Source organism: Branchiostoma belcheri, unplaced genomic scaffold (genome assembly GCF_001625305.1).
Source record: "Branchiostoma belcheri isolate BF01 breed outbred unplaced genomic scaffold, Haploidv18h27 scaffold137, whole genome shotgun sequence".
NCBI lineage: Eukaryota > Metazoa > Chordata > Leptocardii > Amphioxiformes > Branchiostomatidae > Branchiostoma > Branchiostoma belcheri.
Window position 1 is genome coordinate 406,301 of NW_017802791.1, and position 15,278 is coordinate 421,578.

At 39.3% G+C, this 15,278-nt stretch overlaps 2 protein-coding genes across 2 annotated transcripts; one reads left to right on the top strand and one right to left on the bottom strand.

The window, feature by feature from the left end:
- Positions 1-1,094: 1,094 nt before the first annotated feature.
- Positions 1,095-9,752, bottom strand: LOC109464338 (protocadherin-15-like). The gene is made up of 13 exons (XM_019761286.1): positions 9,567-9,752; positions 8,887-8,976; positions 7,215-7,304; positions 6,864-6,989; positions 6,581-6,724; positions 5,325-5,424; positions 4,826-4,938; positions 3,689-3,901; positions 3,255-3,389; positions 2,709-2,790; positions 2,129-2,176; positions 1,575-1,715; positions 1,095-1,279 (listed from the first exon to the last, which is right to left on the bottom strand). Exons 1-13 carry the CDS (start codon positions 9,750-9,752, stop codon positions 1,095-1,097), a joined length of 1,653 nt encoding a protein of 550 aa, XP_019616845.1.
- Positions 9,753-12,739: 2,987 nt separating this feature from the next.
- LOC109464366 (epidermal growth factor-like protein 8) lies at positions 12,740-14,972 on the top strand. The gene is made up of 4 exons (XM_019761314.1): positions 12,740-12,847; positions 13,160-13,224; positions 13,855-13,947; positions 14,363-14,972. Exons 1-4 carry the CDS (start codon positions 12,762-12,764, stop codon positions 14,527-14,529), a joined length of 411 nt encoding a protein of 136 aa, XP_019616873.1. The 5' UTR covers positions 12,740-12,761; the 3' UTR covers positions 14,530-14,972.
- Positions 14,973-15,278: the final 306 nt, after the last annotated feature.

Here is a 15,278-nt window from a genome sequence, read left to right on the forward strand (position 1 = left end):
TCAAGAAACAACACACAAAATCATGGAAAGCCTAATCTGCTTAAATCCTTAGATTCCACTAAAACATTTTTGGGTCAAACTAAGCCTAGTCGGCAAACACAAACCAAACATAATGCAACCTCTTACCTAAGACAGCCTTAAAGGTATAAACACTACATTTCTACATCACTACATCAAAACCAGGCCTGCAGGCGCCATATCGTCAACAACTATATTTAAGTGAGAAGGTTCTATGCTGTAAAATTTATAGTAGGGTGCATGCAAGCAAGTTTAAAAACACATTTAAAGTACCTTAAAAAATGAAGAACATTAATTTGCAACGAAGATAATTATAGGTTAAAAAACTAAACAATAAAAAACGTCCAATGCAGTAACAAACAAGCTGCTAGGCGTCCCAAAATATACAAATTTGCCCCCTTCTCTAGCAGCTTTCCTCTAAAAACTGCTTTCTGCTGCAAACCTAACACCCACCAGGACGCCCATTATGTTATCGAACTTGACCTACATCTATCCTGTCCCTACCTTACCAATAGATATCATTAAAAATCATCTGCGTTTCCTTGACTTATGTTGTAAACAAGCGAAAACACAACTATCTGTTGCATCGTAGGTACATGGTAGGGTAACCATTTTTGAACTTTAAACTTTGTTTGTACCTGCTCACCTACCAAATATCATTAAGATCCAACACAATTCTTCGAGATATGCTGCATACATACACCAGGCAAATTCACGAAACTCCACTGCAGTACGATTGGAAAAAAAACGTGGTGGAAATTTTTCAAACTTGAATTACATTTCTACAACAGCTACTCACACGCCAAAAAAAAACAATCCACAAGTACTCGAGTTATGACTTTGACCTTAATACGGAGACACACAACAGCTGCTCCACCAATCTCAAACTGAAAACACACTTTACGAAACCTAAAAGGGAAACAAATGTCTGATATTAACTTTGGCGCAAGTATATGGATAACGTTACATCGATATGTTGAGCTTAACGTATTTTTTAATGATTATATTGTCTTACATAATATATTTTCTGGTACGTCTTTAGTGAGCTACAAATGTAAGGAGATCACGTTCTGAGGTTAGGGCCTCTCTAGACTTTGATACACAGCCGGCCTCAGTTCCTGGTAGTGGCTGTTTGGCTGGGGAGGGAGGGGAGGGGGCACGGCGAGGGGTGCCATGGGATAGGAGTAAGCGTCACTTCCGGTTCCGGATCGCTGGGACGCCGCCCTGCCAGGAGTCCTGACGTCCACATACTCTTCTTCAGCTGAAGACGACCAAAATCAGAATTTTAGAAAGTCTCCATAATAGATCAGCATGAAACCTAAGTCTGTCTGTAATTTACAATTATACAAATAAAAAATTTGCTGGTACAGTCAAATTATCCAATTGTGTAGGAAACAACTTTTATCTAGAACGATTTCTAGTTACACGGGTAAACTGTCAAACAAAAGTTTTAGTTCCCTTGTCTTTGTTTTGCATTGCATGTGCAAGAAGGAAAGAAAACAATTTTACCCATATTTGTAAAAAGTTAAAGTAACAAATATTAAATATGACTATACCTGGGTCAGCATTTTTGCTCTTCAGTGATCGGAAACGCAGAGTCAGGAGTGTAACAGCGACCCCTAGCAGTAGTCCAGCGACAACACCACCGACTGCTGCACCTGCCACAGCTTCGACTCCAAAAGGAGTTCCGCCAAAAGCTGAGAAGTCAAGCATGTGACCAAATTAATCGAAAGAATAACCAATATCCATTTTACTTCTATCTAGAATATTTTGGTAACGTTTGTATTGTATATATGTATGTATGTATGTCAGTAAATATGTTTGGCTGTATGTTTATTTTATAGAAGGAACAAGTGCAGTTGAATTTAGTATTTTGTAGACCTATTGACCTACCTACCTATTAAAAAAAATAATCAGATTTTGGACCTCTGGTGTATTTTTTTTTTGGTACTGCAGCGGAATTTTTTGTTCATGTATCTGGTGTCTCATGTCTCTGATGTGATTACCAAAGAGAACTAATCTCCAAGAAGAGGTTTAGCTTTTATCTTGTTGTGACGTCTTAGTTTTTTTATCGGGATTTTCTTTTGGTGCCAGTGTGTTTTTTACATACCTTCCTCCTCCTCTACGTTACCACTATCGCCATGTCGATCATCATCACCTGCAGAAACGTTTGATCTTTGTAGAAAAATACAATAACCAATTGACGAATCGTCGTTATTAGGTAAACTATTTCCTAACATAATTTGCCTAATGATTATTATTATTATTATTCAAATTATTTCTATCCGTTCCCTGATAGAACTATTCATACTATACTTGTGACACTTGTAATTTAGAATTACATCCGCAGTTATCAATTATGTCATTGGTATACTTTTTATAATTAATTGCTATTGTTTCATTTTGTTAAATGCCAAGAATTTCATATTTGGAAGCTAAGTAAAAGCTAAACATAGTTTATGTCAGAATATCTTTCTTTCCTAAGATGGGGCTATCTTTAGGTTCAGAAGATGATCAACTGATAATTAAAAAACCATGCAAAAAAGGAAAGTATATCATTGAACAATGACAAATGTTAACTTTTCGTTAGTCGTAAATATTAACATCATGTGGTGGAGGTATGAGATCTCGGATGCTGTTTTTTCCTCGCCAGCCATAACAAGTTGTTAGAGGTGGAACAGCTGCCCTACCTGTTCCATTGAGAACTGTGACCACTACAGTCAACTCGTCAGTAGAAAGCTTCCGAGATGTCGTTGTCTCTACAGCTCTAACCTGCAAAGGATGCGAATACTCAGTATCTTAGAAGAATGTCCTTTTATAGAGAACTAAGACTAGGACTAAGAAAGGCGAACTTGCAATACGCAGCCATGCAATGAGCTGCACATTTTCTAAAGACGTCTATTGCTTGTATATAGTTGTTTTCTTTGAAAACAGGCTTATTTAAGAACAAATTTTGAATCAATTTTATGATAACTGAATCCTGCTATTGCGTAAAAAGAGATATTTAGAAAGGGTATTAATTTATGAATGAATGATAATATACTTTACGTCCATAGAACTAAACTTTAGAGATATAACACACGTTTTGAAAGCCGCCCGGCATTCGTTATCAGTGACTAAAAAAAGGTACCATCCATATAATTGCATACGCCTGTAATTATTGTAGCCCAGTTGTATAAATTACCTAAAGAAATAATCTATTTTGATTTATTCAAATTAATCAAACAGTTGCTAACCGTCATGCGGTATTCCTTCTGAGTGTCTATGTCCAACCAGTTGGCATTCACGATGAGGTAACCCGTATCTATGACGTCAAATCTGCCGCTAGTGTCTGTAAGCTCATAGCGTAGGGACCCTTTAGGGACAACATTCTGCAATGCACGAAAGAAGCGAGGACCTTAGGTTATAAAATGTCATAAATTTTTGTAAACATGCATTTCAGACCCTAAATTAGTTACATACGAACATGACAATGTCCACAATTAGCTTCTTTTAATGTAAGAGCTTTAAAAATCTAGGTCCTTGGTTATACAATAGATAATTATGTGTATAATGTTAAATCCGTTACATGCTGCTGACATTATAATACTTTATTTTCCGCACACCCTAACCTAATGTACGCAATCTGTAAGTACGTGACAATTTGCCAGTAAAAATCAGGATCACTTACGTCAGTGAAGTCGTCATCCCTGACCTCTAACAGTAGAGGCGATTCGTCATAGCTGAGGACGATAGCGGCTTGACCTGTGAACTGTCGCACGTAACCTTTGAACCCTGACTCCCCGGTAGAGATAAAGAAGTACGGCTTGTTGACGTCATTATCTTCTACAGAAATCTTCACGTCCGCTGTGGCGTACCGTACAGGATTGTCGTCCTGCTCCGCCTAAACGGGTGGATAGATGAATTATGAATGATTAGATGAATAAAAATCATTGTCATTCGCAAATGTATTTAAACAGCGAGCAGATTATTATTGGACGGTACTTATTGGACTGAGCAGAGCACTTTGGACTAATGCCTCTGACTATTTACAGCTTAGAGGTACATATCCAATCTTTTGTCAAAAACTTCTCTGTTACATAGCGGATCATAATGACCCCCAGTGGGGGTCTTCGCGCTTCGTCAAAAATTGGAAAATCTCAATATTTTAGACAAAAATCTTGAGATCTTATGAGACAATCTTGAGATTTTTCATGACAATCTACAGATCTTTCAGAAAATCTTGAGATGAAAACAAAAGGTCTCAAGATCTTTCCAAGTGTTTTCAGAATACCTTGAGATTTTTCCATAGCATCTCGAGATGCTTTAAAAATATCAAGATTTTTAAAGCAATTTGGAAAAAAAATTGAGATCTTTTAAACAATCTTGATATTTTTAAAGCATCTCGAGATGCTATGGAAAAATCTCAAGATACTTTTAAAACATTTGAAAAGATCTTGAGACCTTTTGTTTTCATCTCAAGATTTTGTGAAAGATGTAGAGATTGTCATAAAAATTGCATGAAGATTGTCTTATAAGATCTCAAGATTCCGAGAAAATATTGAGATCTTTGGAATAAATCTTGAGATTTTTCATTTTTTGATGAAGCGCGAAGACCCCCACTGGGGGTTATTATGATCCACTATGTAACAGAGAAGTTTTTGACAAAAGATTGGATATGTACCTCTAAGCTGTAAACGGTTACAGGCATTAGTCCAAAGTGCTCTGCTCAGTCCAATAATAATCTGCTCGCTGTTATTTATAATTTTTAGATATTCGTCTCTAGTACAGTTTACCTTAGTATTAAAAAATACAAACGATTATATACCTTTATCGTGATGATGAACTCCTCTACTTGCGCCCTTTCCACGGGTTTCTTCAGTGTGATGTTCCCAGTGGGTCCGTCAATGTCAAAGTAGTCCCGGAATTCACTTGGAGAGCCTATCCCAAAATTTGAAAAATAGTGTTTTAATCCAAGCTTCAGTTTGTCGACACAAAAAATATTCTTCAACAAACTAAGAATGTTACGTGGAAACGAGTAGGTAACACATGGAATAACCTTACATATCAAATAGATGTAAATTCAGATTTTTTTTTAATTTAACATCTATCTAATAGTATCTATCTAGTTTCTATCTAATATGTATCTTTCAGTCTACTCATCTATCTGTCCATCTTTGTAGAGAGAGAATCTGGGGAAAGGAAGGAAAGAAAAGAAAGAAAGAAAGAAAGAGAGAGAGGGAAAGAGAATGAAAGATGTATGTATGAAAGATACACAATTTATATGTTTGCTGACAGGAGAAGGTGAAACTCGCGATGCAAAATACCTGCTAAGAAACTGTAAACAATCCCTGGAGGACCCTGGACATCCGTGTCAAGGTCAACAGCATAGATAGGAGCCGGGTTAAAGGTCAGGGGTTGGTTTAGCTGTAATACAATTGTGTTGTTATTGTTTTTATGTAAAAGCCTAGCATAAACATCTCACTTTACACTGACAAATCTATAAATAAATAAAAAAATAAATAAAAACACAGCAGCAAGATTTATTGAATAAATACAACATCAGTACAGTGACTTCCGAAGGGTTTTTAAGTACTATGCATAGTACTTATAAATGGCTGAACCTCGGTACGAATATATGCATATGAATAAATCAACGTAAATACATTATTGAAAAATTTATACGCATCATATTAATTTTATTGTTCCTTGGAGGGGTCGTGATCACCTAGGGTATACGCACGTACGTAATTTGAAAATAAACCGTTTGAGCCATAAACAAACACTAAAACAGATTGAGAGACTCGTCGTTTTGTTTGGAACCTGAGGCTTACAATTTCTCACCTTATGTAAACAAGGCTAAGGCAATAAAAATCTTGCCAAGGCGACGACTGAAATATATATATTATTTCATTTGGTGGAGCTAGCAATCCACATCAAAATAATAAGAAAACCAGACTTAGCTATCTTATAAACACATGCATGTAGTAAAATTTACAGGATGGGTGGAGGAGGTGTGGGGCAATATACCCAGTTCACGTATAGGAGGAATCAGCCGTTCTTCCCCAGCAATATAGATTTTATGATGACACACTTACTCACTTTACTTTGGTAAGTGGGACTTTGGTCGAGTTCCCACTCAAACCAAACTTACAACCATCCTCCACTTTACTCTATCCTCCACCAGAGACTGGATTGTACGTCTGATCTGAAGTTGTTACTCCTAGGACTTTTTTTTACCTATTGTGGGTTCTTAATGGACAGATAATTTATTTTCTCTGTGTGATCTTTTTGAATAAACTCACCCCCACTGGCCTAAATGTTCTTGGGGAGGGAATGTCAGAGACAGCTGTGCTCCCTGAATGTCCATGGTATAGGGAGAAGACAGATGACCAGTAATAAATCATGCCAGGCAACTGGATAGGTGGCACGTGGGCACCCGGTGTAAGTTACCTGCTCGATCCAAAAAGCACATGGCCGAAAGTTACCTCAAAACCAAATCCCTAGGGAATGCATTCTTGCAATTGCTATCGTAGTACTTGCACAAATGCCTCCGCCCCAAAGGCGTCGCCAAAAAACTTACTCGTTCTCTATTCTCCATGACGGAGGACACGTAAGGCGGGCTGCCACGCGGCAGGAACTGCACCGCCTGGTCGTCTCCGTCCGTCACGATGATGGTGACAGTCGTGCTGGAGGACTGCCGGAGGCCTACGTCGGCCGCCAAATCCTAAAAATTCCCAAGGACATCTAATTACTAACATTCTTGTGTATGACACGAAAAAGCATGGAACAAGTTGCAAAATGTTTTAAGCTTTATGTAAAGAAAACCAATCGATACTTTGAGAGAAGAAGAGATTGATTCATACATGTGCGACGACTGGAATCAGATATTTCTTTTCCTCCCCCGGCTGAAATCCTTCGTAGTCCAGAGAACGCTTCAGAACGATGTCACCTGTTGACGGCAATGGGATTTCGAAATTCTCGTTCGGACCCTAAAAAGATATTTGATAAAAATGCAAAAACCTATAAATTAATCAGAAAACAGTTTCTGTGCACTATGTCATTGAAGTCAAGACTGACCATTTTGTTCTACAATGCTAACACTTAAAAAAGCACGCGGTGTGATTGGCCTTGACCATTTTTTTTGTAACCAACAGAGAGTACTCAATGGCTGTTTCCTGTGAGCTATAACTGTTAAAACTAAGATTAGTTTATACCTCGATCTGATATGACACCCTCCCATTCTCATTGCTATCTGGGTCTTCAGCTGTCAATCTGCGGAAAATGGTGGATCCTACAGGTGTGAGCTAGAGAGAAGATATACAAATATTATCCATCTATTCTATCGTATTTTATTTCATTTACCATTGGTTAAACTACCATGTCCGCAGTGCTTATTATAATTAGTAAACTACGAACATGTCATATGCTAGATTTTATACAGATGCCTAACAGTTTTCGCATACAAGATCAATTTCAACACTTACTCAAGTTCACAGGAATGGGAAAATTAAAATACAGGGCCATTAAAATATAACAAAAGAGAAAGACACAGGTCTGTGTCACAATTCGGGGAACAGTGGTTTACCATGATAGGACCAGTACCAGGCACTATGTCTGTACTTTACACTTTGTCTAACTTTTAAGTTTCATACACAGTTACCCGTTCAATACAAAATATACGAAAGGACTTAATCTCCAAGAATGATGTTCCGGTTACAGTATTAAATATGCAAGGCAGTATTCATTGTCCAGTATCCATCTGTTAGGTGGCAAATGAATACAGTCTGGCAAATGCATACGGATACTGCCTGGCCAATTTGATACTAAAAACAAGTCCTCGGTTGGGTTAAGGCGGCCTAGGCTGATATTCATGTTCGAGTTCCGCCGTGTGTCTGCACGATTGCCACAAACATGTTTCGAACCCGAATCATGTTCCACCATGTTCGATATGACGTCATTCGAATAGAACGTGTGTTCGAATTCGGGGTTACCGGCGGTCATTTGTATGTTTCCCCTGTAAACCCGCGTTGTTACGCATTTTATTCACGGAGTATGACTTAAACGGCTTTACGCCCAGCTGAAAACAACATAATTCATCTTTAGAGTAATCCATGTTTACGTATTATCACTTTTTTATCAAAATTGTCCGAGGCTATTTTGCATATAAGTCGAAATTTTTTAACTGTGGCGATTATTTAACAAAAAATGACAGAAAAATAGCCGTTTCTGTCGTTTTTGGCCCAAAAAAACAATGTAACTGTCATTTAAAACAAAATAGCCTCGGACAAAAATAATAAATAGGGGGTTGGCTTTCTACTTGCAAAATATCATGATGAAAGGTGTTGTTACCGCTTGGGCGTAAAGCCATGAAGTAAACAGCTTTTTTTTAACCAAAATGTTGATTTCTAACCCAAAAATTCAGAAGTAGTAAAAACAAAATAACCTTTATTCAATGTGTTTCAAGTACTACTAGAACTGTGTGAAGTTAAGTTGTGATGCGACCAAGCTATCAAAAGTTACAGCCATATGTATGAAATACTAATTATAGTTGGCCATAGGCTGCCTTAACCCAACCGAGTCGGTAACTGCCCCCAACCCACCCTTACATGTATGGTGATACAGATATATTTTACGTAAACGACACGCACACAAAACTTAAGGCGGCGCGCGCACACCACTGAGTTCACATACCAGTACCATTTGAACAGTCTAGATCCTGACACAAAGGTCACTTTCGAGCCCTTGCAAAACAAGTCCTCCCTTTCCTGGACACACTCACTGTCATACAAGAAGACGGTTCACTCCAGGTAAGATATACAAAAAGAAAATTCGGGGTAAGTCCCAGTTCTTTGGAGTTAGTGTTGGAAGTTATGTGCTATTCTTTACCTCTATGACCTCCTGGATATATGGCTCGCCGATAAATGTTGGCTCGTTGTCATTCAGGTCCAGAATTGTTACTATGATACTGTTGTCCAGCTGTAGGGAAGTCACAATGACAACGCGTGATGATAAAGTGAACTTTGCAACACCAATTTAAACGCTAATGTGGGATTAAAGTATTGTTTTTGATGGCGCTGGTTTAGTAGGGGTGTTTGTCCTCAGTGGTAAGAAAGACAGTGTTATCACTAGTCGAGCAAGTTAAGTCATGCAAGCATATGACAGTATATACTAACTTGTCTTCCCTGAAAAAATGTGGTACATACAAGTATTCCAATCTTCGTTCATCCAAATAAATTATTCTTATAATGTTAAGATAAACAAAAAGAACTATAGAACAAAGAGTACTTACCGTTGCATTTGTTGCTATATCCTTGCACCTAATAACAAATCTAAGATCACGAATGCCCGAGGCCCCCTGTCAAAACACAAACAACCGTATTGATAAAAGCATCCTCTACAACACGGTTAACATTAAATGATAAAGAAAAGCTTAAAATTCATGTTAGATTCTGTAATTTCAATATTAAGTATAATATAATATATCTATGAAGTCTGGATCTTAATCAGCTACAAGGTACAGAGAACGGGTGTATTGAACACGGGTGTATTGATAAGTTATCACGTACATCTCTGTCTAAAACTCTCCCATTGAGCGAGAGCCTGAGCTGTTGAAGTTCCTCTATCAGCAGGCCCCAGTCCTTGTCAGCGGAGTCCCGCAGAGTCAGTTCGATAGTCCGGTCAGGTCCGAATGCCCTCCCGGCAAATGACATGTTCGCCACAATAGTTGTGTCTAAGAGAAGCGAAGCGTCCATATAGGGCAGATACCAACGTTAAGTTAAAGGCTTGACATACCTTTAACATTCTGGTCGTACATGAACGGCTCGAGGAGAGACCTTGTCGGGACATTAACAAGGGGAACACTTCGCAAAGCAATTGAACGTCAGCCCTTTTCGTGGCGGTTCTATGTATATTTTTGTATGTTGACACGTTGCTGTGTTAAATTTGGATTTATCTTGTGATTTACGATAATGAAAATGGACAATATTTGGAGTTGGAATGCGGTCAGAGTTAGTTTAATATTTCATAACTTTCGAACGACGGAAGTTAAAGTAACAAAACAAGAAAGTCTTACTATCCGGGCTGTTCTCCATGAGAGCCTGGAACAATATCCTGTTCTGGAAGACAGGACTCTCGCATGGGTCTTGGCCTTTATTAAAAAGAGCGTATCAGGTTTATTAGTTGTAGAATAATGACAAAAAGGTAGGGCTGAGAGCACATTTCTATAGAGAAGGAACACTTCGCATTATTTCAGCCTAATTTCCTGTATATCATAGAATGATGTAAGAAACAAGAACTGTACGAAAATTCATTTGCTTCATGGTAAACAAAATCTCTCTCTCTCTCTCTTTCTTGCAAAAAGTAGTAATTTTGGCCTAAAACAATGGAATTCTCTCTTTTATGTTGATTTACGCATGATTTCTAATGTAAATAACATCTTATATAATTCTATGTAATTTCTATCAATACGTATGCAAAATTTATGCTAACTTGATAATGTCATTCGTCAAAATCAAAGATGTCGGACCATGTCATTAGATCAGGTAAAATCAAAAACACTTTATGTTAAACCTGTGTAAGTTGTATACCATTAAGTTTTGCAAGAAATATGGTTGTAGGCAATAAATTACCTGAATGACTTTTACGTCTTAATGATATCAACATTCCTGATATAATTGATTATTACTAGTACACCATCTTCTGCAAATTTGGTGGCTATACGATATACCGTTCTCGAGTCCCCTCCCCCCTCCCAAAGATCCCCCAAAAGCCCAGTCTAGATAGGGTTAAGTATTAGAAAATGCTTTTTACAAACAAAACGGTTACTATACCGTGCTGTACAGTGCCTTTCGGGGGGTAATGTTGTCAAAACATTACGCCGTATGATTTCATTTAAAGTCTTGAAACACATCTGTCAGCCATGTTTGTTTACAGTTTGATATGAATCTGTTTTTTGAAAGCTGTTTTGTTTGGTCAACAATATGTATCAGAAATGTGAGTAATGGAGGAAAATTATTGTTGGAGTAAATGACTATCACAAATGTTTTTTAATTATTTTTTTTAAAATCATACATATTGCAGCCTTTAGAAAACATACAGATAATATTATGCAACATTATTTAAACGGAAAGATTTGGTGTATACTGACTGTCTCGTTAAACAAAACATGGGAGTGGTTGTCTTCATAACTGCTTTATTATTTTTCGAAGGCACTGGGTTAGCGTTAGGCCCTGGTTCTTCCACGCCTAATTTGCGGAGTGCCGGTAACTCGATAGCCTCCCATACAATAAAACGTTTCCCCCACCAAACATCCACAACAAAAATCTGACATCTGTGTGATCTATAGCAATGCTAGGGCAAAACCAGTCGTAAGAATAATACTTGGTGACTCAGTGGCAAGAGCCCTGATGTATTCCAAATCGTGTTATTTAAGTTTTGGTACGATTTGGAAAACAGCAGGCATTTCAATTCCATTCTAAAACATGTCTTGGATCGCACCACGTTTTGGAACATGGTTGCATTCCAAATCATAGTAAAATGTTTTAAATGGAATGCATGCGCATAATGCATCAAGCTCCGCGATTAGAACTACAATTTCGTGTAAAGAAAACCAACAAGAGTCAGTCTCTCGTGAGAACCTGTTTCAGGTAAAGGTCTGGGATGAGGGGGGGGACGCATTTTGTTGCACCGTCAGCACAGCAGGAGACAAAATAAACAAAATTCCTGGCGGGATTTTACTGTCTTATTATCTTTTAGATAGTAATATATCAAGTAAGATATCACTAGTTTTAATATAAAATCCTTTAAGGTAACAAACGGTTAGGAAGAAACGGGGGAAATTGTGCATTTACCAATTGATTGCCTTAACACCTCGGCATAGAACAGTCCCAATAGAAGGTTTACTTCAAGAGTATCATATTTAACGTAAAACGGCTTTCATTTAGAATCTAACGTACCTGTTGAGAGCTGGACCAGGCACAGGCAGACTGCTACAAAGACCGCCGCCGCCATGTCATAGTTAAAGACAGCCTTTTCGACAAATTCTGTTTCGCTCGGCTACGCGTACCGCGACTGGTGATTTAACATGATAGTGCAAGAGTCCCCTTTGAATTAGGACATTTGTTAGGCCGGGGTCAAATGTCGCCTGGATTCTGTTACAACCCAGTAGTACTGTGAGTCGGCTGCACATGTTCACATGTTCCCCAGCAAAGCATCAGATAAAAGTGTTTTCTTGGAAAACGAGCTGGCAAACTTGACCTGATTTTCACATGTGCTCTGTAGGCTGTATCCTAAATCTAAACATATTGAGTCATTGCACGAGAAAACCAGGCAGAGGTCGGAAGATGGGGGTCGGCCAAATCGGCTTATACTTTGTATGTGAGATAGCCTGCTATGGAGGCTAAGTCTTTCCGTCAGGTGGCAATGTTACACTACACTGTTTACCCTGAAACGCAACACCAGTTCCCTAAGCAAAGCGCTTTTACTACACAATAATGGCGGCGGGTCACAGCTACACTGCGCTTTACGTCCTCGACCTCGCTAATCCCATACACGCAATGCAATAGCTTGCGGTATATTAAATGTTGCTTCAGTCAACAAGCCTCTCTGGCTCGAAGACGTCTGCACCACATGAGGAAGTAACATTTCCAGTTAGCAAAATGCCACACGGCACACTTTGAACCACCTCTCAGTGCAGTTAGACTGTACTACGTTTAGGGGAGACTCAGTTCTTTGCGGTAGATCGAGAGATCGCCACTGACAACATGAAGAGAGAGTGTCCGTGCGCTGTTTACTGTGTCGTCCTACTTGTTCTTGTTGTGGTTGTTGGGAACACCTTGGCTCTGACTGGGTTAGTAGTTCATTCCAGGTTTGGCGGAGTGTTCTCAGCCATGTAGAGTATTTGCGAAGCATGTGTAAACGCAGGGTCTAAATTCTGTGGATTCCAGCTAAGACCATACCATATGGCCTCCTTATAGTACTCCAACCATGTGGTCAGAGTGAAGAGACGAATCAGTGTGATGTATACAGGATTTCAGGGGGAACGGAGCCATAAACTGTTCAAGTGCCGGTAATTTGGCTGAGATAACGACGTATACGTAGGACCTTATTTTTACTTATCGGATAGGCCTTGTGCTTAACTATGGGTTGTACCCTGTTCCAGTCCACCTGGTAGTGTATGCGGCAGTCAGTGTTGTGACGGGTGGGACCAAGTTGGGGACACCTGCGGTAAGTGTGGTGATGCACTGTCACGAAGTTTTCTTATGTGTAAACAATCCTGTTTTCAGTACGTACTGGGTCGAAATTGGCTTCGATCTCAACCACATCCTTTCTTGAATATCCCTTCAACTTTAGTAAGGCCATGTTGATTTGATTATATGGATGACATCCGCGCGCGCATTAATTTTCGGCCGTTTCAAAAAAAAGTTTTCAACCATACTGTAAATCGTACAAAACAGTTGCAAAATGAGCAAAAATATACCGTAAGTTACAAAAAAAACCATACAAATGTCGTAGAATGCCAAAATCAAACGAAAACAGGCGAAATTGTAAAGAAATGAACTTGAAGACTAGATTTTTCGCCAAACCATATTCTGTCCCATTTGTTTAACCCTCATGACCACGTAGATTTCATAATGAAAACAACTTTTTTTTTTGCAAAACTTTTTTTTTATTCGCACGCGCGCATCAATTTTGGGGTTCCCGGAGAATGTTATCCATATAATCAAATCAACATGGCCTAAGCAGGGCTTGCGACCAGCCTGCTTTTGCTTGGACATCTTAAAACGTTTAGTTTCCATTTCTTTGCCTTCCTATTATAAAGATATTAACTATGAGTTCCCTTGCTGCTCAATTCAGTCCACTGCTACTACCCATGTATACACGGCACCTGTGTGGACACTAACGTCTGTGAGTGTGAGCCTGAGTGGGAAGGACACGATTGCAGTTATGGTGAGGTCTAGTTACTGTGTAGTCAGTCTTTTCATCCAAGCGTTTACCTCTAAGTGAGCATAAAGGAAGGTTTCTGGGTCACCGCTCAGGGGGAACTTAGAGGAGGAAGTCTTCCTCATGAACAAAACGGTTGTTCCCATTTTCAAGAAAAGCATTATATATATAATTTGAAGGCCGGGGCTTTTCTCTGAAAAACAGAAACCTTCACTCTTTGATGTAGATGTTTCCCTGAAACCACCCGCGTTCTTCTGTAAGTTTTTTTTTAATTGCAGGGTAAAACAAAGAAAATGATCGAATAATGAACACTCAACCACTGGGAAAAAATAATCAATCTGCATGCTATAAGATTTTTGAATTAATAATTTCACAGACGTAGACGAGTGTTGGTAGAACCATTTCCCGACATTTCCCCCAGATATTGATGAATGCTGGTACGGGCATCACGCCTGTCACCACAACTGTCACAACAACGATGGATGTTACACCTGTTTCTGTGATGTCGGCTTCCAGCTCATCAACTCTACACACTGCGTCATCTCTCCAACCTCCGACATCAGCAGTACTCCGGCGGGCCTTCCTTAACGGGCTACGGAGATTTCTGCACACCGTGTCACAGCTATAACAACAACTGTGGGCAGGGCAACAGCACAAACTACACATAGAATCACCGACACCACAGCTAGCGGTTTGCGTACAACCCCCATGGTCGCGACGACACCACAGCCACTACCACTGTCAACAGGGTAACAACAAACCGTTCACGAAGAACCACCGATGCTAAAGTTAGCAGTTTACGCACAGATTCCACGGCTACTTTACCAACAACAAGAACAACAGCAACAGCTACTACAAGCTCTTCACAGAGAAACACTAGGATCACCTCTAGAGGTTCACACACACACACGTTCTACAGCCACAGCAACTGTGGAGAGAACAACGACAAACCCTCCACAGACAACCACCGAGACCGCGGATACAAGTTCCACAGCCACAACTACAGCTTCCGTTACAACACTGAGGACCACACGAGCTAACGATAGGTACTCATTTCAATATCTGTCCCACCATGTTCCATATTGTGATTTTTCCACCATCTTTAGCTACTCTTGCTCCTAATCAATTTTTTAATACCTTTGACACGGAACAAGAGAAAGTTTGTCCTATTTTAGGAGCACGAGGCAGACCCCTAACCCTTCCCGTGCGTACTAGCATGGTACCGCCGGCCACTACACCTAGCGCGGACGACAATGGCAGAAGTTCAGGTTAGTGTTATAGGGTGGAATTGGTATTCTCTTTCATTTTTCATCTGCCTTGGATCACTTTATCTGCCT